The sequence below is a fragment of the Scylla paramamosain genome, chromosome 3 (genome assembly GCF_035594125.1).
Source record: "Scylla paramamosain isolate STU-SP2022 chromosome 3, ASM3559412v1, whole genome shotgun sequence".
Classification (NCBI taxonomy): domain Eukaryota; kingdom Metazoa; phylum Arthropoda; class Malacostraca; order Decapoda; family Portunidae; genus Scylla; species Scylla paramamosain.
In genome coordinates this window covers 10,448,603-10,473,807 of record NC_087153.1, presented here as the reverse complement: position 1 = coordinate 10,473,807, position 25,205 = coordinate 10,448,603, and the positions used below count along the sequence as shown (strand labels likewise).

Genomic DNA, 25,205 nt, shown 5'->3' with positions numbered 1-25,205 from the left:
AAGAAGGGGAGGCATGCAGTTAGCAAGATCAAAAGAGCAGTTAGCATGAAAATAGTGGTAGAAGACAGCTAGATATGCAACATTGCGGCGGTGAGAGAGAGGCTGAAGACAGTCAGTTAGAGGAGAGAAGTTGATGAGACGAAAAGCTTTTGATTCCACCCTGTCCAGAAGAGCAGTATGAGTGGAACCCCCCCCAGACATGTGAAGCATACTCCATACATGGACGGATCTACTGATACTTAATTGTCTCTTTTATAATTGTACTCTAAATAAACATCAAAATTTTCTGAGCTTGAACAACCATAATAGCTAACAAGGATTCAACATCGGTGGTCCAGAAAGAAACTAAAAACCAAATTAAAGATGCCGTTGCAAAGACAAATTCCCTGCAAAGCAACGCGCTGCTACACATCTTCTCCCCGGGACGGTCTCGGTGTTTACCAAGAGTAGGATCAGTTATTCTTGGCACCATTACCCATATCTCCTTCCATTCATGTGCTCTTGAGTGGACAGGGCAGCACTGAGAGGTGAGTGGATGTCTGTTAAATCACGTGAAGGTATGTTACGTCAATAAGAATAGTTATATTGTAAGAAAGGAGATGAACTTTGTGCTTCTTATCATGACGTGGCCTTAGAATTCATTATGGGCCTGTGTTTATTATTGATGCGTTGTTGTGCCGAGCCTTCATGTTAGTTGCTGTTATATCGGTGACAGTGTGTAGTGGTGTCACATCCCTGCTTCTCTCCTTCCTCCAACAAGCTGAGTATGTGTTGTTCTTTCATCCAGTTACATGGTGTGTGGTCAAGAATACTTTGTCACGTATTTTTGGTGCGTTCAGAATGATGGTCGGTAAATTTGCAGTTTCAGCCAATACTCCCATCCTGTTTATCTCTTTCACTAAAGCCAACAAGCAAAGAGGCTTGGTTGGAATGCGGGGTTGTTTGGGTGGGGAAAGCCAAAATGAGTTTTTTTTTTTTTCTAAGGATGACAAACTGCATATTTTGAAAACGGAAAACTTCTACACTATCCTAACCTAACATAACCAAACTAACCTTACTGTGGGAGGCTTTGCCTCCCCCTGGTCCCCACCTTAAGGTCACTAACCTAACCTAACATTACGTAACGTAACATCCTAACGACCCCCTCATAAGATAAACTAATGTAAAGTAACATTTTGTAGCCTCTTACATTCTGTCAGTCATCACTGCATACCAACAGTAATTACTTAACGTAAAATACTTTAATAAAGAAGTTGAGGGAACTGGCAGTAAACTGCCAGTTCATATATTCACAGCCAGCATATGTCTCTTCAGTAGCCATGGTCTAACTGACACAACACAGACAGTTGTGGGTGCTGCTTCATCTTCTAAGCACACACGCCTGTATGTGATTGGCCAACAAATTTCCATGTGACCTGATTCACAGCAGGTAACCCCACATCATCATAGTTCTTAACACATGACTTAATGTCACATTGCCATCGCACATGCACATCATTAATAATAAACATACGAACACACTTAGTATCCTACAAGAGACGACTGGAGGTGGATCTAAACTAGAATTGACTTAAAGCTTAAAAATTCCCATCTGAAGTTATTATTAATTTCCAACAGGGTAAAATGGGGGTAGAAATGCTCTAAGCACTGAGATGTAGATCCTATAGTTATGCCTGTATATATACAGAGGCTTATAGTTACATACAATGTATTGGTTGAAACTGTAATAATACCTGATGGTCATATACTGCAATGAAGAAAATGCCTCATTTCGTCTCTACCAGCTCTCCTCCTTTACATCAAACATTATGCTCTGGCACAAAAGTATTATGAATGGGCTTTTCTTTTTCTTTTTTCTTTTTAGCAAGATATCTGAAATAACTCAGTGAATGTGTTCCCTGCCATGGCATACAGCAAAATGATTTTTCAGGAAATTTGTTTAGAACAGTTTTGTATGTGTATTTCATGATCATTATTTGCTTTCAATTGTTATTAACAGAAATACAAATTTAACATAACTTTTAACTTTGTGAGGCCAACCAGTTAGCAATATGAGGCACCAACCCTGTGGTACGCCATCCCTACAAGACCCACATTCTATATGAACACTGTTATGTGGCCATACTACAGCATGATATTTAATACAAAGAAAATATGGCATGTTTGGCAGCTTCTAAATGTGACAATCATTCTTAACACAGCAAAATACATGAGTGCAGTGAATCTTTGCCTGTGTACTTCATTACTGGTTGAAAGTTCAGTAATATCTTGATTATCCAGCACATAGCACCCAAGATCTTGCCAGATAATGTATCATTATTCTGATAGGCCCTTCCAGCTCCCACAAACCAAGTAATAACCAGCCTAAATAATGATCACAATATGTACATGTAATCATGATAATAATGACAAGAATAGTATAGGACTGTGACATCATGGCAGTTCCTGCAACTCACTATGTTTACAAGCTAAATGCACACTGCACTATCCATTGAAAAGATGTGTAGTGCACCTTTTGCTGAAATAAGCACAGGAATTTTTGCAGGATAATGTATCACAAAGACAGATAATATTTCAGTACAGCTGAATTGCTGATGCTGGATAGTGTCACTTGATGGATAATTGAGAGATTACTGTACCAAAACACCCAACAGGCTCTAGGGACTAGTGGATTTCCTTTTAGTTTGTTACCGTTTTGCTATTTCTTTAGTCATATGGCCCTGATGAGGATGTCATTGGCCACGGTAAAACTAGAGACAAATACGTGCCTCCTGTAGACAGACCTTCATCAGTCCTCAGAGATCCCGATTCCCAGCATCATCCTTGTGAAAATTTCCTGTAAATGTTTTGGTAATCCACTTCCTGTAACTCTCAAGATTAATGTATTTTCTGATAGTATCATGGACTCTCCATTAATTTGGTTAGTACTTCTCAGGAAAGGCAGTTTTTTTTTTCTTTTAAAGGGAAAGCCCTTCCCTTCAATAGGTTATTTTCTGTTTAATATTTAGCATCTGTTCCATGCAAATCAAAATCCATCAGTAAGAAAATTATTTTGTAATTAAAGTATTAATAAAGGTTATGTGAACAAGAAATATTCCTTTCCAAGGCAGGTTAACTATGAACAAAATATCACAAACTTAGCTCAAATTCTGTAAACTTCAACTTTGTAAACACATGCACACAAACACATACCACATGCACACAAAAGATATGGAATTAATAATATAGTGTGTATGTATCCTATGCATATTAATTCTGTTTCCATTAATTCCTCAAGTCATGGCTATAGTACCACAAGAACAAGCTCAGCACCCACAGCCACAGCAAGAGCAGCAGTACGGCAGCAATGAGGAATACATCACAGCACTGCAGGGGTGGATTGCCCAGCTGTACCAACTGCAGTGTGTGGCCATGTCTTTTCCTTACTTTCTGGCCAGTCTGCATTCTCAGGTCAGCGCCACACTTGTATCACTCTTGTTCCTCTTTTTGTTATTGGTATTTATATTTTTCTTCATGATGCTGATGGCAGTGGTGTTATTATTATAAGTTACATTACTGTTATTGTCCTATTGTTATTTGTATTCTTATTCCTATTGTTGTTGTTGGTGTCATTATTATTATCAGTTTCATTTCTGTTGTTCTTTTTATAGTTGTTTGTACTGTTATTTGTGTTGTTGCTAATGGCATTGGTGGTGCTATTACCAGTTATTGGTATTTATGTTATTGATATTGTTGGTAATTATTAAAACAGTAGTAATATATTGATTAAATAAATGAGAAAGAAACAGGATAGCATTTCTGGTATTTTCAAATCTGTGGTATTCTTTTTTTTACACTTTTCTTCCAAATGCAGCCTTACATGGGTGAAAAATGTAGCAGCAGCAGTAATAGTAGTAGTAGTAGTAGTAGGAATTGTACATATATTATTATCCATTACTATCATTCTGTTCTGCGTCAAACTCATTAAGGGAAAACAAGAACCTGTAAACAAAATGATGATGACATTTGTTATTCTTATCATCATACTTGCCATTACAATAACACAAGTCTCTGTTTTCCCCCTCTGGTGTGTGTGTGTGTGTGTGTGTGTGTGTGTGTGTGTGTGTGTGTGTGTGTGTGTGTGTGTGTGTGTGTGCAGGCCTCTCAAGGTGTTCCTCTGATCCCTCCAACCCTGGAACAACCCTCAGCATCCCTTCCAACCCCACCCACTGCCACCCGCACCTCCACCACCACACCACAGCAGCGGCAGCAACAACAGCAGCAGCAGCAACAGCAGCAGCAGCAACAGCAACAACAGCGACCACAACAGCAGCAACAGCAACAACAGAGACAACAGCTGCCACAGAGAGGTAAGCAAGAATATAGTAATTATTATTATATTTTTTACCATCATTTGTGACTATATCACTGTTTTGACATCCTAACCAACACCAACACCATTTAGACTACTCTTTTGACTTGCCTTCAGTATCTCATTTCTGCCCTCTGTTCAAGCTAACTTCAGTTTTTCACTAATGGTAGTTCTTTGGGTCTGTATTCTGAAATACCCTGGTCTCACATAAGAATTATTTTTGAAGGTCATGAGGATATTTACTCAGGTTCTCATGGATCTTTTGCCAGTTGATAATGTAGAATTGTGTTACATCCTGTATGTTTACATATGGATTTATCCTGTGTTTCTCAGGTTTATTTTTATTTGTGTATTTATCATTCTGTGTCTACTTTCTATTTACTTTTTACCTATGGAGCAGGCCAGACAAGGGCACAAGAAAAAAATAAATAAATAAAAAATACCCATAAAGCTGTTGGTTCCAAAAATAGTAAAATTTTATTGTTCATGTTCTTGTGGTTCAAGTTTTACCGTCTGTTTTGTTATGGAGGTAAACTTTTGTTCCATTTTAGATATTCATAACTATCTTCCTCTGTGTACTATTTCAATCCTATCTGAGCTTTGTATATTTATAGACATGTGTTATTTTTGTATCACATCTTTGTGAGTTACCCTGCTCAGAGACCTAAACTGTTTCCTCACACATATTGTAGCAATATTAATCATGAGAATGCTGTTATTTCTTATACTAGCGTTTATTTTAGGTGATATATTGATTGGAAGAGACAGTTTTCATCATGTTCATACCACTTTTGTTTCCTCCATCAAATTTACAGTTTAGAATATCTACTAGTTATGTCCAGCAAACCAATGAATGAGTGGCATATTGTGTGTGTGTGTATGTGTGTGTGTGTTTAATATATATATATATACATTTATTTATTTTATTTTTGTATCCATTTTTTCATTCTTGGCCTGTCTTCCTGATATGTAGAAAAAAAAAATGACAACTGCTTCAAAAAACATGCCATTTATCTCTGCAAGGGAAATTAAGGTTTTGAAAAGAACTAATGACAAAAAACATGCCAGTCAACTCTTCAAAGGAAAACAATAGTGACAATGATGTGTTATTAACTTTGCACTGGCATTAATTCATCCTTCTGTTCCCAGGAGTGGAGTACAAGATCCCCCCAGTCTGGAAGAGGCTTGTGGCAGAGGTCATTGACTTTGCACTCCTCTTTGTCATCAAGCTGGCTGTCACATTTGCTGCCGTGGACACTTTTGACCTCTTGTTAGTATGATAAATTTTCATTGCCTGTGTCTTACTTTTTATACAAATGGTTTGGGTTTGATGTTGCTTAAGGATAGTAAAATCTCAGATTGTTATTGCTTGTTTATTACTTTTTCTTTATTCAAATAGTGTGTATTTGTAGTTGATTAATAATGTGAGCTATTGTTGATTAAAAATATATGTAAGTAAACCTCTCTTTCCCGTAAAAAGTAATCCTCCAAAAAAAAACCAGATAGGATAATTTTCCTTTTTAAAACTTTAATTTGTTTTTCCATTCTTGAATGTGACAAGCGAGCAAACAGTGATATATAAAACATGTAAATACACACACATATATGAATATTGCAGGCATGTTTGTCTCTTGCTTATCATTTCATGTAACTGATTGTGGGATTGAAGGGAACATGAAATATATCCTCTTAGCATTCTAAACTTAGCCTTGATTTATTTTTGCAGCTGTAATGTCAAGAAGTATGAATTTGAAAACCCTTTATATTTGCTGTGCATTATACAGTATACAGCATAGTTACTGATTTGCTTCTTTACTTGAAATATTATTTACTACCACTTTAAACTGGCCTTTGTTAATTTCTGCAGTAGTAACGTCAAGAAGTATGAATTTGAAAACCTGCGTGCTGACTTCCTTGCCGACTACCACCTTGCCTTCCAAATGACCTCCGAGATTCTTGTCCTAGAGCTCATTCATCGTGTGGCCACTTGCCTTTTTGAGGTGAGCATGTGCAGCTTGTAGTGTGATAGAGAGAGGAATGGAGGGCAGTTCCAGATGAATTACTCTTTTCACATGCCTGACGATTTTTCCTATAACCACATATAAATTTTCTGAACATTAATTTTTTTTTGTACTGCAGGCTTTTTGATAGTTATGTTGTCTAAATAAAACAGAATTAATCCTTTATTCTCACTTTTCTTTGTCATTCATGCAAACAAATAAAATAAAATTTACCTCCTCTCACTTTTTTTGTCATCCATACAAAGTATTGTTTAACAGTATTCTGAATCTTAACATAGGATGACCACAGCAGGAAATATGTTATAAAAGATAGCTGTTGTAATAAAAATGCAGAAATATGTATGAAGTGTGATATTATCTTTTCCTCTACATGAGGCACATCTCATTTTTTTTCTATAGATTATGGTGCTAGGTTATGTGAATTTGTGTCTTGTGGGTGTTATTCATGAAATGATGATTGTTTTGTTATGTGAGTGTGTGTATTCATAAAGACTGAATACTGTTATGGTATCAACAAGTTCAGTATACTCATAATGTATTTTAGTTACATTTTCATAGCATCCCTCATGAATGCTTTAGCATATCCATGGTGCAGTGGCTAGCTTGCCATGTTACAAATATATGGGACATAATTTGTGTCTAGGTTCAGGCAGTTGGCACACAATGCACTGAGCTATTCTTTCTTGTGTCAAGTTGGTTGATAAATGGGTCTCTGGGGAAGGTAATCTGTGGAAACCTAGATGTCACAGTGGTGTTGTGTAAGGGATATCATGCACCACAAGCTCATAGGTCAGCAATACAGATATTAGCACTGAGGCCTCATGCAGCTGTAGTGTGTACCCCCAACTTTACCTCTACTCATGAATACCTGTTTTCTTATTCCAGGCTCTGTGTCTCCACCGTGGGTCGGGGGGACCAGGAGGTGCCACACCTGGCAAAAAGATTGTGGGTCTCCGGGTCGTGTACTGTGAGTGGGTGGCACCAACTGCAGCAGATCAGGCCCTGGTGTATCCTGCATCAGACCTTGGGTAGGTGACATGGTGAGGCATTGCAATGTAGTTTATCATTACTTGGAGGTATGTGTGTAGGTGTCATCAGAGAGAGAGAGAGAGAGAGAGAGAGAGAAATCAGTGGTAGGTTGTGTATTTTCATGAAATCTGCTATTCGTCATCATTGTCGGCCTGGGTTTTTTGTGTTTACATGAGTCAGGCAGCTTGTCCATCTGTACATGCAGTGTTTCATGGCTTGAAATGTAGAGGGAATGGCTGGGGATCAAATCATTGACCGAACTTCAAGGTACACAACTTACCAGCTGAGTCAAAATGTTCACTGTGACCAAGGTGGATTCATGTTCACTTTGATTACTCTACTATTACCCTTGTAAGCATGCAGGAGACAAGGACTGACTTATCCCAGTAAGAAATGTGGCTTTCAGGATGACTATGAATGATGATGGTCTAGATATAGAATGTATAGTTTAATGTGATATCATTCTCTCATGCCTTGTCAAACTGTTATTATGTCCTAGCAGGTTCAAGAGTAATGTATAATTTATAAGTCATTTATTAAAGGTGATGTTTTCCCAAGTTACACGAATAGGAAACAAAAAAAACCATGACGTGGCATTCCCAAGCGTAATTCAATAACTCCTCATTTTCCAGACTAGCTCGGGCCATTCTCCGGTCAGTCATGAAGAACTTCCTGCTGATGTTTCTGTTCCCTGTGTGCTTCACCTTCATCTCCTTCCACCACAACCGCACCATCTACGATGTGCTGGCCGGCTCCGTGGTTGTGGAAGACATGCCACTCCGCCAGCGCAACAATCACAACAATAACCGAAACTGATTGTTGTTTCCTAATACTGCCATTATTTTACCTCTAGATGTTTTATGGGTTCTCAGCATTCACCACCACCACTGCTGCTGTAATATTGTGGTGTGCAGTAGTGCCGGCAGTAGAGTGTCTGTCTACAATGCAGGAAGTCCTGTGTTCAGATCCCAGTTTATAGTTGGGGTTTTTCTTAGGTGACTGCCTGCTTCTAGGTTCACCCAGCCTTAAATGGGTACTGGTCAGCAGTGACTGGGAAGGTTAAGGACAGTGGAAAAAGGAGTCAGCCACCCTGCTCCATATGCTGAGGCCTGGGATTGAGTGGTGCTTCCAGTCCATCACCTATGTTTCTTGTTGAACTTCCTCACCTTTACTTGACATACCCAATCTGTTATACACACCTTCACTAATGAGGACCTGATTCTTCTCCCACCCAGTACTAGTTCAGGTACAAGGAAGCCTTTAAGAATTAGTGATTAATATTTCTGTGTTCTAATGTGATGCCTTAATATAATATGGGCCACATCTTTCAGACTACTGGTACCACTACTACTACCATTGCTACTTATAATGATGTTATTGTTGCTGCTACTGCTGCCACTACTACTACTTCTATCACTTTTCTTCATTCTAAAATTTTTCTCATACATTTGGGCATATTTTGAAGTGATTAGAGTATATTTTGATACATGTGAGATTTCTGAACTACATACTTATATCAAAATTTTTAATAACTCATGTTTTTTTTCACGTCGGCATTGTTTTTATGATTTTAGTGAATGAGTTATCAGAATATGAACATGAATTAGAAAGGAGATACTCTTTAGACACCTCATGGTTCTGATATCTAAGTGGTGGTAGTGAGGAAGAGCACCACCCACACCAAGCTAAGCTTGTCATGCTATGTATTCATCTTCCTTGGCCCTGGAGAGTGTGGGAGGAGTGTGGCTTTGTTGGCAGGTTACCAAGTGTGTGGAATAATGTACTACTGTTGTGGAGGAATGAGTTTTTTCTTTTATTTTTTTCTTTCCATGTGAAACATCCCAGTATTACAAAAAAAAAATGTAAAATACTACTGTGCTACATTTACCTCTTCTATACAATCCTTGGACCTGTTGAATGAAAGGGACCAGTTCATATTGTATCACTGTTATGTACTGATTGAACTTGATTATGTAAAGATAGAGTATATGTTGAAAGAATGTGTATGTGTGTGTGTGTACCTGATTATCTAGTTTAAATCGTCCTTGTATTATAGATAATCACAAATTCCTGGAAAATCAGGTTCCCAAAGAAATATAGCTACAGTAAATACTGACATTGTATCATATCATTCTCTTATTTCTAATGTTTGTTCGGTGGTTAGCTTCATATATGCAGCAGCTACGGTCAGCTGTTATGCCACTAGGGCGGCGACACTGGTGCGCCAGTTATCTTTGAGCACCTGTGGATGAGCGTTCATTTCGAATTTGTGTTATAATATCCATCAACAGGCCTTGTCGTGGTGTGCTGCGTGGACTGTGGTTGTAAAATTGTTAAGAGGAACACTTGGAAAAAGTAGGATAGCTTTTTTCACAGGTAAGTAAAGCGCCTTCAGCCTTACATGTAGTCCTTAACAGATCATTTAAGGTGGTAGAGTTTGTAAACAATGCACCGGATCTCGCCCACGCCCACCCGTGTGTTAAGTGTTGGTGGAAAAGTGAATTAATACCTTTTGGTAATAATTCATGCCATTATTTAGCTCTGATAAAAAAAAAAAAAAAAAATAGACTTCAAAAGTAATGTCAATAATGACCTACTCATCTTTGGCAACATATTATATCACATACGATCGATCACTGATAAGCAAGATGCAGTATCGATACTTATTTATATATACATATATCATGCTACGTATATATGTACAGAATATTGAAATTGATAAGGGAAGATAGGCATAGAATTCCAAATGAGTGAACGAGCCAACAATTGTTTATTTATTTATTCGTTTTTTTTTTTTCGTGCATGGTTTTTATACAGTATGCTCGACGTGCACAGAAACAACAGAAAGAAAAGTAACCACAGAATTCCATCTGAGTAACTATGAACCAAGGAAGCTTAACAAGATTCGCTTCCTTGCTATGAACGAAGTGTTTCCCCATGCGTGGTCTGTATTTTGATAGATTTGTTAGATGTATATGTATATAATAGTTAAAGTGAGAAAGAAAAATCTGTATAGAATTCCAATTGAGTAAAAAGGAACCTTGCTGGAGTCGAGCGCTAAGCTGCACGCACAAGTGTAGTGTGTCCCTGTGCATGGTGCTGCCGACACGCATGCGGTAAGACTGCCATTCCTTCCTCGAGTGTTCAGTTGTTACTTGATACTTCTTTGTTGTTGTGATTTGCTTCCCTTTATGGACATACACAGTCTATTGATTTAACATTAGTGAAGTTAGAATATATTGTCTTGGTCGTTGTTATTTCACATTTCATGGTGTGATTTGGTTTCCTTTGTGGACAGAAACAACCTAACACATTATCATATTGATTTAACATTAGTGGTTAGAATAAATTGTTTTGGTCGTTGTTATTTCACATTTCTTCATGTTGTGATTTGGCTTCCTTTGTGGACAGAAGCGACCTAACACAGCATCGGTGAGGTTAATGCAGTGAATTGGTAGTTACACAAGCATTCAGTTGTTTAATTGACTGCGAAGTGTAGTTATACATTCTTCTTCTTCTTCTTATTATTATTATTATTATTATTATTGCCAAAATTTCCATAACGATCATAGTACAGTTAACTTTTATGCGTTTTTTCCTCTCCGAATGGTATATTGGCTATTAAATCATATTATAATTATGCATCATAAAAAAAAAATACACTAGCTATTCAGTGGAGTATGGGGTGGTGTGGGTGGTTGTGAGTATTGCGCAGCTGTGGTGGTGCAGCAGGTGTTGGGACAGCTGGTCATGCACCTTCACACTTATCACTATCCCCACAACCATGGTTGCCACTACTTTTAGACTGAGATCATTGCCATTAAAATTTTATAACTTTGTCGTGAAACTGACTTGGCGTGTATATGAACTGAGAGAGAGAGAGAGAGAGAGAGAGAGAGAGAGAGAGAGAGAGAGAGAGAGAGAGAGAGAGAGAGATTGTTAATCCGTTAATTAACAATACAACCTGAAATCACACACACACACACACACACATTTTTAACATAATCAGAGGCCAGCATTTTTTAACAGTTTTGCATAGGCTGTCATCAGGACTGTTTCCAAAAGTGACAACTGGAAATTCGTGGTGGGGGTTTTCAAGGGTATTTTCATAGTTCTAGTGATAGTGTACAATAATGATCTTGTACCATTAGCAGGGGAGGAAAAAAAATCATTGGTGGTCGTTGTAAACAGTCATTATGAGAGAGAGAGAGAGAGAGAGAGAGAGAGAGAGAGAGAGAGAGAGAGAGAGAGAGAGAGAGAGAGAGAGAGAGAGAGAGCAAATAATTTCAAAACACAAATTTATGTGTCTTTTAAGAACGCTCCTTATGAGAAAGAAAAAAAAAAAAAATTCAAAACCCAGACTCCGGTGAAGGCAACAGAACCAACATTAGTATTTAACTTAGACTCGTCCACCCTCGCTATCAACTGACTAGCCTGACTCATCGCCACCTGGACTTGAACACGTGCGTTACCTACCATGTTATTTATCTATACTCACCCAGGGATTTCCCAAGCACACCTGCAGACTCCCATCAGAGCTTCCTCGTATCCCTTCTGCTCCTCCTCTTATTTACTTCAACGTTGACATTGCAAGAGTATTAAAAGTCTCATTGATTTGTCTTGTACATACATAGTGCGCTTTATAGGGTGATAGGTGGGTATAGGTGAGGATGAAAGACGGATAAGGTAGGCATGTTTCATAAAAAGGATTGCCACGTTTAGGCCTGATGGCTTCTTGCAGCTTCCCTTGTTTTCTAGTGTTCTTATGTTTTTTTATAATTTCTAAACACTTCTGCAGGTAATTCTGGACTTGCCTTCGAACTGCTTTCTTTAGATATTAAAGCTTTTATTGTTTTTTTTCCACTAGTTTTGGTTCTCCTTACCATTTATTTATATCATCTATCTCTAAAGACTGTTTATATTTCATCACTGAAATGGTTAATAGTAAAATAAACAGGGACGAGAGTGAATAGGATGATGATTAGGAATGATTCATATTGTCGTCACCATCACCAATTCTTATATATTTTTTTTTCCTTCCGTATAATTAGGACACCCTGCGTTTTGCTTGGCGTAACCATATTATTGGTGAGTGATAGAGGAGTGATGGATTATGATGAATAGTAATGATGATAATGATAGGAATTGATGCAATGATCATATTAGTGATGAGTGATAGAAAAGTGGTGAATTTTGATGAATAGTAGTGATGATGATGTTAGAGGTGACGCGTATTAATTAATGGTGATGACAGTAAGATACGATAAGCTAAAATGGGAACGATGAATGGTACTGATGGGGGTGGTAGTGGTGATGGTGGTAGTGGCGGTGGTGGTGGTAAAGTATATTGAGGTGTTGGTCGAGCCATTAAGTGTTCTGACTTAGCAGGGTTAGGTTAGTGTGCTGTGAGGAGTTTATACACGAGTTGAAGGGGGATGTGTATTGAATGGCCAGAAGATAATATAATCTGTGTTTGTGTTTGTGTTGTAGTTTATATTTTTTGTCAATACGGTAACTAAGTAACTAAAGAGAAAAAAAAAAACTTATAATTAACTAAAAAAATAAATAAAATAAACTAAGTAACTAACTAAGGAAATCTAAAGAAAATAAAGAACTTAGTATCTATCTAACTAGGCTAACCAGCTAACTGCTAACAAACAAACAAACTAATCAACAAACTAATCAACTGACTAACAAATTAACGAATTAACAAACTAAATAAATAAAGAAAAACGAAAGGAAGGAAGAAAGAGAGAAAGAGCTTATTAAAGACTAAACTACCTAACTAAATAACTATTTAAAACACTCAAATACGTGGCTCAACAGGCTCGTCAGGATGGTTGCGTGTCTTGCTATCGCGTTTTCACCTCCTGGGAGTGATTAGCGGCCCCTGATCGGCGGTAATAACTCACCCTACGACCTGCTTTGTGTTGAGAGACGAGGAGGAGACGGCACCATGCGACACAAACACACACCTACCGTTGAGACGTGAAATATAGATGGGAGAGAGTCAGAAAGTAGGCCATTGGAGATCTTGTCGTGGTCATTCATATTTCAGCTTGCCTAGTGTTTGTTATGCGTTTTGGTGGTAATTATTTCGTTCTGATGCCTATAAATAAATAGTAGTTGGCATGATTCTCAGTAATCAGGGTAGAACAAAAATAATGAGTTCAAGCTTGATAAGTTAGATTTACAAAAAAGAAATAGGAAGAAATTGACTCTCAAATAGAAGATGAATGGAGTAGACTCAACAGTAATCAGGTTGTTAGCGCCGAATCATGAGGAATCTGAACGAATATGAGGCGAATTTGTGGATAAGCATCATAGGTAGAAATAGGTAGGCATGTTTTATTTAGGAATTGCCACGTGTAGGTCCGATTACTCCTTGCAGCTTCCATTATCTCCTTGTGCTCCTTATGTTCAGTGCTTACGTAATGCGTACCGTAGCCAATTAGTGTGTATTAGGTTAGGTTTTAATGCCGAGGAATACGTAATGGTGAGAGTGGTGTGAGATCTTGTGATGAATTATATATTTTAGTCTGGTCAGTGCGTAATGCGTTTTGCTGGTAACTTTAAAGTGTAGTGTATTTTCGATGCTGAGATTATTGCAGCCTGGTGAGAGACGGTTCGGTGTTACTTGTTCAGGAGATTGGGATAATAGCTTGGAGTATAGTTCGAGATGTAATTGAAATGTGTGTGTGTGTGTGTGTGTGTGTGTGTGTGTGTTATTATTATTATTATTATTATTATTATTATTATTATTATTATTATTATTATTATTATTATTATTACTAGTCATTAAGGAGCAATGTAATTACCTAAGTTTTCATGCTATCTTTTTTGTGTTGTTTCTTTTACTTTTCCGTTTTCCGCTTTTTTTTTTTTTAACTTTGTTCCCCTTTTTCTCTTTTTTTTCTTTTTACTCCTCCAAGAAAGTAAAAAGATAAAAAAAAGATGTACACTTTTATTCATTTATTTATTTATATATATATTATTTATTTATATGTGTCTTGCTTTATTCATTCATTACTTTATTCATTCATTCGTACATTCATAAATCTATCGCTTAGCCACATGAGTGATGATGGGGATAATGGTGAAAAATGACTGGTTGTGATGACTGGACGATAAGTGGTGACCAAGGTGTGATGAGCGATTATAGATAGTGATGAGGGATGATGAGAACCAACAAGTAGATGGAAAGAAAGTGTTGTGGTGAATGCGGTGAATATCCTTGTGATGTGTGGTGATGAGATGGCCATTAGTGATGAATGATAGGTGATGATGAGTAACGCATTGCGGTAAGTGGTAGTGATGATGATGAGGATGATGATGTTGATTAATGGTGCTGGTAATGATAGTAATGATAGGTGGTGAAAAAGTAATGGTGGTGATGACAGTAAGAGACGATAAGCTAGTATGGGAATGATGGTGGTGGTGGTGGTGGTGGTGGTGGTGGTGGTGGTGAGAGGGTCATACAGTGCGATGGTGAATGATAGTGGTGAATATGGTGATGGATGATGAGAATGTACATAAATACACCAACAGGAAATGCGAGAATGTTCTGAATAACTGAGTGTGTGTGTGTGTGTGTGTGTGTGTGTGTGTGTGTGTGTGTGTGTGTGTGTGTGTGTGTGTGTGTGTGTGTGTGTTATTCACGATGGATGATGCAGATGTTTTTAGCACACACACACACACACACACACACACACACACACACACACACACACACACACACACACACACACACACACACACACACACACACCGCTACATATTTATTCATACAATTAATTTTTCAATCCAACACCACACCACTGCTCGTCTTCAAAATAATCAAGCTGTGTACAAGAAAGGAGTGTCAGTCTTGAGTCACAGAAGGAAAGACTCGTGTCACTTGTTATGTTGCTTGCTGAATGTCGGTCAGTACATACACCTTTGTACACTCTCGGTCACAAGTCACGTACACACCATTCCGCGTTCGCTTGCTTTCTTTTTTTCTTTTTTTCTTTTTTCCCTCAGTTATGAGTCATCTGGTTCGTTGATATTTTCACTGTTTTTTTTTTATTAACAATAAGAACTGAAAAAAATAAGTAAATAAAATAAGAAAATAAGTAAACAAATTATTAAATAAAATTGAATACACACAGAAATGAAAAGAAAGAAAAGAAAAAATAAACAGAGAGACAGATTGAAAGGTTAATGTTGTTTATTCAACAGTAGAGAGCTACGTGTGACAAAAACTATGGTACAAAAATAACTGGCTAAAACTTTGTAGACGATGATGCTAAAATATCCTCCATTTGTGAGAGGATTTAGAATTTTGTCAGTATTGTCTAGATTTTGTAAGACTCTCAGCTGACCAGAAGACTTTATACTGAGAAAAAGGCGAAACACATTTTTTATATATACTTTTTTTTTTTATGCACAAGTGAGAAAGACCCAAATGCAAAAAGCAAATTCAGGAGAGAGAGAGAGAGAGAGAGAGAGAGAGAGAGAGAGAGAGAGAGAGAGAGAGAGAGAGAGAGAGAGAGAGAGAGAGACTGCTAATTAACTCACCCATAGAAGAAAAAATAATACTAGAGACAATTCAGGTTTGGAATGCATATGTTTATTTGATTTATTCTGACGATGACTGCACAACCTCACGTCATACATATGCTCTCTGTACCAGGAGACATCCCCGCGACGAGGAAGGAGCGGCATGCGTGGGAAACCGTGCACAAATCATTCCCACGCCCTTAAAACTCAACAAAGTGACTCAAACCAACAATTATGTGGTGATGAGCGGTGGTGAGTGGTGAAGGTTGGTGAGGATTCCCGGTAGTGTGGTGATGAGTGGTTCGAGAAATTAATAAAACGAACTGTGTCTCCCCATTTGGTGATGAGTGGTGATGAGGGTTGGTGAGGTGTTACGGTAATGACTCAAAGGAACAAATACTATGCCTTTCCGTGTGGTGATGAGTGGTGGTGCTGGTGTTAAGGGGTCCGGGTAATGACAGGGCTATTAGGGAGTGCTAGTGAAAAGACATTCAGCTTCCCACATTTCCACTCTTTATTTACACACACCTGCGCTGCGCATTAACTCGCCTAACTCACCTGCAAACCCACGGACACATGCCCCCCGAGTACTGAGGCCGCTGCGTAGTGTGACTTTTCCACATCTGACCACACGAGAAAAGTCAGCTTTGGTTCTTGGTTTAGTAAAGGTCTCTACTACTGGGGGTCAACTTGGTAATTTTAACACGATAAACAATTTCATCCATCAAGAATTAAAATCTCTTAAAAAAAAAAAAAAGCAAAAAAAAAATTATCTTAGTATCACTGAGTTTAAACGCAGATTATCTAATGCGAGAGAGAAAAATTACTTACAAATACGAAGTTTTGTAAACATTTACTCAACTTCAACTTCGATAATCAGTTTCATTAATCAATAATCAAAACACGTAAAAAAATCTTAATATTACTCAGTTTCAACGCAGATCAGCAAGTGCAAGAAAGAAAATTAACTTATAAATACGAAGTTCCCTTTGATATTTACCTTTTAACTTCAATTTATCTAATTTCATCAATCAAAAATAAAACACGTAAAAGAGCAAAACAAATATCTTGCTATCACTCCATTTCAACTTAGGTCACCATCTGCAAGAAAGTAAAACAATTTACCGATGCGTACAAAGTTCCTAAAATGTTTGTCTTTAATTTCAATTTTGACCACCAGCGTCATCAATCAAGAATTAAAGTTACGTAAGAAAAAAAAAATCTCTAGTATCACTTTCAACGCAGATCACGAAACACAAGTAAAGAAACTACTTACAAACATAACATACCCTTTAATATTACCTTTTTCTTCAACCTAGATGATCAAATGCAATAAAAGAGTATTGAATAACACTAATAACCCCCATCGCCACCACTCACTGACGTCACCTCTCTCATATATCGAACACTCCGGTGGTGGGGAGCGTCAGTATTTCTTCAGTCACCAGCGTGGAAGTGTCCCCAGTAAAGGGTGAGGAAGAGGGGTGTGTGAATGCGGCCAGTTAGGAACACCTGTGTCGCTTTTATCTAGTCTGCCGGTGGACGTGTGTGTGTGTGTGTGTGTGTTGTGTGAATCAAGGGAGAGTGGATTTTGATCTTAACGCTGTTTCTACACTTGGTCCATATAACGCCCATATGACGTGTTAGAGTTTCACAATGATATGCGGCACTTCACAGCACTATAAACTCTATGGAGAATATTTACAAGCACTTACAAGAAATTAATTAGACTTGAACGAGTAGATTTTTCCAATTTCTAGTGTTGAGTGAGAAAGAGAAGGAAAATTTTGGATTTTAACACCGTTTTAACACTTTACCTTAAAATACTTTGTGATGTATGACAAGTTAGCATTATCACTGCAATATGTAACAATTCACAGCACCGAAAGTATGCTCTAAACTTTCACCACATCATTCTAATAAGCTCGATCAGAAATTTATACAAAGAAAGGATTAAGATACACGAACAAAAGCAAAATCCTGATATTACTTAGTTTCAACTTAGGTCGTCAAAGGCAAGACACGTTGATATATCACTGCAATATACAAAAACAATAACAATAGAGACTATACAAAACATTTACAACCACCTTCGAAAAACAAATTAGATTGATGGAGTATATTTTCCAGTCTGTACCCAGTATAATGTTCAGAGAGCAAAAAAAAGAAAAAAAGAAAAATATATAAATAAAATAAATGATAATAATAAATAAATGAATAAATAAATGAATAAATAAATAATAAATAAATAAATGAAAAATAAATAAATTAATAAATTAAGAATAAATAAATAAATAAATAAATAAATAAATAGAATAAAATAAGATAAATAAATAAGTAAATAAATGAATAAATAAATAAATACATAAATAAATAAAAATGAAATAAAGCAAAGTTTTAAAAGAATAAGAAAACAAATGTTTGACTCGTTTGTGATTAAGGAACGGTGTGTTGAATTCAGTTAATTAACTTTTGAGTGCACAGGTGTAGCAGACTCACCTGTGTTTGCTAATCAGTTCATCTTAGTTATCCTGAGTTCCTGTTTGCCTAACTCCAGCATATATTTGTTCATAGTGCTCTGACTAGTGTAGCCACAGAGTTTCACCAATGTGTGTGTGTGTGTGTGTGTGTGTAGATGACAACAACCCACACCCTACAGACACACATACACACATAACATTATCTCCTGTGTGGTTGTGATTGTGGTGGTGGTGGTGGTGAAAGTGATGGTGGTTGTGGGGGTGACGGTGTCATGACCTTCCTTACTCCAAGCTGGAGTGAACTGGCGGGACAAGCTTTTTATTATTGTTATTATTATTATTATTTTTTATTTATTTATTTATTTATTTTTATGTAAGAGCACAAGGGCAACAAAGAGCCTGATGAAAAGGCCCACTGAAGCTGTCAGTCCCCAGAGAATAGTCAAAACGAATTATCCAGAATTATGAGGAAAAGTGTCTTGAAACCTCCCTTTCTGAAGAGTTCAAAAGGCTGCCCATATTGTTGACTATAGTGCTTTGTTATGTGTAAATTAAAGGTACTAGAGGTGTTGGGGTATTTAATAGTGACTGGGGGGAAAGAAAGTGAAGGAGTTGGGATGATGAGTGTAGGGGAAGGGATTATGTTAGGTGTTGTGTGTAGAAGCTTTTGTCCTGCTGTGGAATCACGCAAGCTGGTGATAATGGTGATAAGGAAATGTGGTGGTGCATGTTGTGTGTTTTGATTGTGTATTTATTGTTAATGTCTTGCATGTTTATCATCTTCAGCGGTGTGGTGTGGAATGTTTGTGACACACACACACACACACACACACACACACACAGGAGATGAGGGTGTGCTTTAGTACACTTTTCCGAACACAGCAGTACGTAAACCAGTAGAATGAATTACTAGAGCAAGTGGTGTGTGTGCATAAAATATATATTATTTCATTATGAAAATGTGATACTTCTCTTTTTAAAAAGGTACATAATCAACTTTGATTAACACACACACACACACACACACACACAACTAAACATGATCCACAGAAAGACAGTATTATTATTGTGCTGTCCACCCGTTCCTTTATGTGTTAATTTATCTATAATATTATTTAATTCTTGCTTTACACTGCGTATTCTTTATTACAGATCATCATGCGTTGTCTGGCTTTAGTGATCGGGGTGTTATTAGTTGGTAAGTACACTGTGATTTTGCGTTATAGGCCGGGAAGGAAGGGCACTGGGCAAAGAAATTTTATTTGAGTTTACGTTGATTAATGCACTATTTTCTTCGTTTATCCGCCAGAGAAAATTAATTGCTTTTTATGGGTAACTGGAATTGATTTTGAAGTTTGTAATTAATATATATATATATATATATATATATATATATATATATATATATATATATATATATATATATATATATATATATGAACACTCAGCAGATAGTTATTAATTCATAAGCAGTAGAAATGTAGTGTAAGTATTGTAAGTTTATGGAAAAGTTATTATGATTTGTGTAGTGGTGGTGGTGGAGATGTGTGTGTGTGTGTGTGTGTTACAAAGATACTTACCGGAGATGATTTTGCAGTTACACAGAACAAGCCACAATCAGACCATAAAATTTAGGTAAAGGATAAATCTGTAAATAAAAGTGTTCGTCAATATATCTGTTTAGGACAGAAAATAAGTACAAGTCCACAAGATAATAACAGATAAAAAGATAAACAGTTAAATGAAAAAAAATAAAAATAAATAAATAAAAATAAAATAAAATAAGTAAAATAATAATAATAATTAGCAATGGGATGAAGTGCTTCTAGTAAACAAAGCAGCTTTATAATAATAAAAGTTTTACATTTGTTGCATCACCATTTACGTCGAGAATCTGAAGTCTTAAGAGAGTTCTTGAAAGAAAAACTTGAGTGTCTATAGACGAATGAGAAGAACAACACTTGGCGTATAATAAAGAACTTTAACAGAAAACAACACGGGTTAGACAAAAGATTTAGAAGTTTAGGATGTAATTAAAAGAGAGAAAAAAATGGATATAGGACATTTCATGCACTGAACAGATGATAGAAGAGACTAATGATACAACAGAATAGTGTCTAGGGCAGTAGTTCTCAGTCTGCTAAGTTCATGCATCCTTCCTTGAGCTTTTGAGAAGTTCATGTACCATAGCGCTTAGGAAAACGAATGTTTAAAAATACATGATTAATTAACTTTTTTCTCAAATTTTGAGACAAATTATAGAAATAAAAGTATTAACTTCAAGCCTCTGTTTTGAACATAGAAAATAAGTATTTGGTCCTGTATGATTGTTATATAGGTGCCCAATATATAACAAAACAAATTGCCACATCTTAAACCTTGAGGGGCGAGTTGTGTCTGGGTGTAATATGCTAATATGATACATAATTTTTCTAATATTTTCTTTTCAGTTTATTTTTTCTTCTACCTGCCACAGGTAGAACGTCTTTTCCTACTGTACACTCTTATATATACTGGCCTTGTCATGCACATGTTACATGCTATACAATTCCCAAAACATCTTTTCCTTCTGTGCACCATTGTACACACTGGCCTTGCCACCCTCTGAAAAATTTCACGCACCCTGGGGAGCACTGTGCACTAAGGTTGACTATCAGTAGTCTAGAGAATAGTAAAGAAGGCAGGACGGACAGAGAACCAAATAGAAAGATAAAGACGTCCAGGTTGTGACTGAAAGAGAGAGAGAAGTGGATGAATATAGGACACATCATTCGCTGAAAAGATAATAAATGAGCAGTTAATGTAATAGAATGGCATCTAGAGAATGGTTAAAGAAACAGGATAGACATAGAACCAAAAAGAAAGATGCAAAATTTTCTGGAATAGCCTGGAATAGATGATCGTTCTTATTGTTACTGCTATTACTGTTTTGTCAGTTTTACACCGCTGAACAGCAAATCCGTGAGAGGGAAGTACTAACATTCCTTTAAGGAGGGTGTGTTACACCAGCCAGTAGTGAGTCAAGCTTCTTACCACCTTCCCCTGCCCTGCTTCGCTTCCAGGATGGGTGAGCTGCGTCTGCGAGAAGGAGCCTGGGTCGAGGTACCGCACCATCAACAACTGTCCCATTAACCGCATGTTCCGGCCCCTGTGTGCCAGTGACGGCTGCTCCTACATCAACGACGACGCTCTGGCTTGTGCCAAGAAGGATAACCCACGTGAGGCTCCACCTTGTCTCTTTGTCACCACTTCAGTTTGCTTTCACTCGCATCACTCCCTTCGCCTTGACGCTTCCCTTCTCTTTCTTCATTTTCGTGTTTTCTGTCTGTCTAGCAAGTACCCTCAAGTCTTGTGTGAAGTCTGCTCGGGTGCCTTGCTTTGCCTTACTGATCCTGAACCAGTGAAATTTCTGCGCCCATTCACACCTTGAAATTTTTCGGCTCAAAACCCATCCAGCTCTCGCAAAATTTCTGTGCTCGCCCACACCCCGAACCTACAAAATTTTTGTGCCTGCCCACGCCCCGAACCTGCAAAATTTTTGTGCCCGCCCATGCCCCAAACCTGCAAAATGCCTGTTCCTGTCCACGCCCCGAACCTGCAAAATTTCAGTGCCCGCCCATGCCCCGAACCTGCAAAATGCCTGTGCCTGTCCACGCCCCGAACCTGCAAAATTTATGTGCCCGTCACGCCCTGAAACCCCAGTTTTTGTGCACCCCCACTTCCAGAAACTGCTAAATTTTTCGGCACAGAACCCACACCAGTTCTCGCACACACTGAGTCCTTCCAAGTCCACATACGTTCACATTCAGGAAACTTTGAAGTGAACAGTTAACAATGGCTGATTCTAGTGTGTTTAAAAATAGCTGCCTCACTTTCCATTCGCCTTGCATCCACGTCTTTATGACTTCCCGCTTCCACCATACACTCAGGATCAGCGATATGGGTTAAAGTTACCCACATTTTCAAGCCGTTCTGAGCCATCTTCACACCACATTTAGACCTCAAACAGCACAGTCCTCCCTCATATACTAACATCTTTTTTATTCTCGCATCCAATCCCGCGTGCCTTCACGGACTGTCGAACGCAGTAACATTCTTCTTATCAACTAATTAATTCTTTCCTTTAAAACTCAAATTACTTATGTCCAATCTTTATTGTTATTTATTTATTAATTTTCGTTATTTATTTTATTTTCTATGTAACAGCTCTAGTTTGGCAAAGTATTAATTTCTCTTATTTTCCTTATCTTCCTTAAATTTTCAGCAGTACTTATGCCGCAAACCTTATCCTTGCCAGGCTCACTGGGCTAAGACGGGGGTTTTTCCTCCGTATTCTTAAACGTCTTGGCGTCTTATCTCAGCTACGTACTTTTAACAGAATTTAATGGAAGTTGTTGTGGTTCTCAAGTGTGCGTTTTTTTTTATTTATTTATTTTTTTTATGATTCTAATGATAGTTTGATAAATTCTACACTCGTGGGACAAGCATCTATGAGAACTCACCTAATCATCTTTAGCTTTCAAAATAATAAAAAAAATAAAATAAAAAGAATCCTTATAAGAGACGAAAACTTTTAAGAATACAGGCGTTAGTTAGTATAATATACTTAGTCTCTACAAATGCTAGCAAATTAATACTAACTATCTTATAAGTAGATTGTAGACAGTAGAATAGAACTTGTGTATCTACTCTTCAATCACATTGCTACCATGTACTATTGTATGCTATTCTATGGACCTTTACTCTGTTCTTTGCACCATTACTAACACCACCGGGCGTTGCAGAGCTCAGGTTTGTTCACGATGGGATTTGTAAGGATGCCGAGGACCCCAAGGCGGACAACAACCTGCTGTAATGGAGAAGGGACCTCATGCAGACGCTCCTCGGTGGATGACTGATTCTTGCAGCGCCCTCCCACGCTCCCACAGAATCACCAGATACTCGCATACTCACAAAGGCACCACAGGACCACGCACATTGCACTGGATTCACATAATAACGAAGGGGAACGTAAGCACGAGGACACCTTAAGAGAACACGCTGAGTGGGATCGGTCTCGGAAAGCTGGTGTGAGACGAGGACAGAATTTAAAGGACGTGCAACCATCAGAGAAAACATTAAAGCAAGAACTGAAATGAAGGTGGAAGACTAGACAAAAATGTTTAGCCTCTTCCATTGTATATTCGTCATTTATTGGCATTCAGAACACCGTAATAAGATCTTTAGACGCAGAAATGAGAGAACTGGAGGTTAATTTTGTCTTTTTCTTAGCTACCAGACTATTTAAAAGACTATGGTACGTAAAAAAAGCATCTAGAGATTTGGTAATTATGAGAAACAATGTCTAACATTGAAAAAGACTCTAATACGTAAAGAAAATGCCTAAAAAATTGAAAGTGATGACCAGAAAATCGTCTAGTATTGAGAAATAAGAACAGTAACGTAGAATAAAAACAACAGATAACGAACGTAAACAAAAAAATAAATAAAAAAAAAAATCGGCAAGAACACAGAAGAAAGATTCTGGCTGGGGAAACGAACGTTGCACTAAGAGAGAACTAAATATTGGGCTTGTCAGAAAGAAGAATTAGTGACATCACAGCAGGAAAACGAGAGGAGGACAGACCCAGGGAGGACGCAGAAGACTCAAGGCTCCTGGGAGCGAGCAAAAAAAAATAAATAAATAAATAAAAATAAAAATAAATAAATAAATAAATAAATAAAAATAAATAGATAAAATAATAATGATAAATAAATAAATAATAAGAAAAAGAAGAAAACACAGCGAACCAAACCACGAAGTGTGTCCACTCACGAAGCAGAGTCTTCATCCCGTGAAGCACCAATGATTGAAGCACAGTATTCCTTCTACTTAGGTATATCATTATAATCCTGCTCGGCATTGGGTAATAAGCATGTTTTTGTCAGTAAGAGTTATTAAGCAACAGAGGACTCATCAGTGTTTCCTTGTAAGCATTGCACAACATTGGAAAAGCCTTAGTGTTTAAAGAATTTAATTATCTTGGGAAAAATATATACTTGAATCTTTACTCCCAATGATATATAAGGATGTAGCTTTTTTCTGCCTTTCTCTGTTTTTTTTTTTTTTTTTAATATTGCACGCCATTGTAACAGCTTCAGTCGGTATAGAACTGAATGATCTTGGGAAAAATATGTACTTGAATCATTACTATAAATGATATACGTACATATTCATACGTAATAAATTTTCTACTGCTTCTCCTTTTTTTATATTATTACTTTTCTAAACACTACACGCTACTGGAACAGCCTCACTCATTAATTAATTAAATTACCTTAAGAAAATATGTACTCGAGTCTTTACTCCCAACGATATATGCGTACGTAACTCTTATTTATTATTTTTTTGCTCCTTCCCTTTTCTTTTTATCAGCCTTGATGCTTGAAGAATAAAAGGTCTTGCGAAAAAAAAACATATATATATATATATATATATATATATATATATATATATATATATATATATATATATATATATATATATATATATATATATATATATATATATATATATATATATATATATATATATATATATATATATATATATATATATATATATGTATTTGAATCTCAACTCTTAATGATTTATGCGTACGTGGTTCTTTTTTTACCTCTTCCCTCTATCTTTATTTTTGTTGATCAGTCAGAGAGTGTCACTGCGTGCTCAAGGCCGCTGTCAACCTTATAACTGTAGTAGTAGTCATGTTTTTTTTGTTGATACCTCTGCTGCGTGCGCCA

General features: G+C 37.1%; 1 protein-coding gene across 2 annotated transcripts; it reads left to right on the top strand.

Annotated features, from left to right (window-relative positions):
* Nucleotides 1–367: 367 nt before the first annotated feature.
* Nucleotides 368–24,663, top strand: LOC135090159 (protein FAM8A1-like). Of its 2 annotated transcripts, none has more exons than XM_063986574.1 (10): nt 368–527; nt 3,278–3,450; nt 4,139–4,349; nt 5,501–5,621; nt 6,219–6,351; nt 7,258–7,400; nt 8,034–9,777; nt 19,575–19,620; nt 21,485–21,640; nt 23,207–24,663. In XM_063986574.1, the coding sequence occupies exons 2-7, from the start codon at nt 3,280–3,282 to the stop codon at nt 8,215–8,217; spliced, it is 963 nt and encodes a 320-aa protein (XP_063842644.1). In that variant the 5' UTR covers nt 368–527; nt 3,278–3,279; the 3' UTR covers nt 8,218–9,777; nt 19,575–19,620; nt 21,485–21,640; nt 23,207–24,663. The 2 variants fall into 2 exon arrangements, with proteins under 2 accessions (XP_063842644.1, XP_063842653.1); XM_063986583.1 differs by lacking the exon at nt 368–527 and adding an exon at nt 745–764.
* Nucleotides 24,664–25,205: the final 542 nt, after the last annotated feature.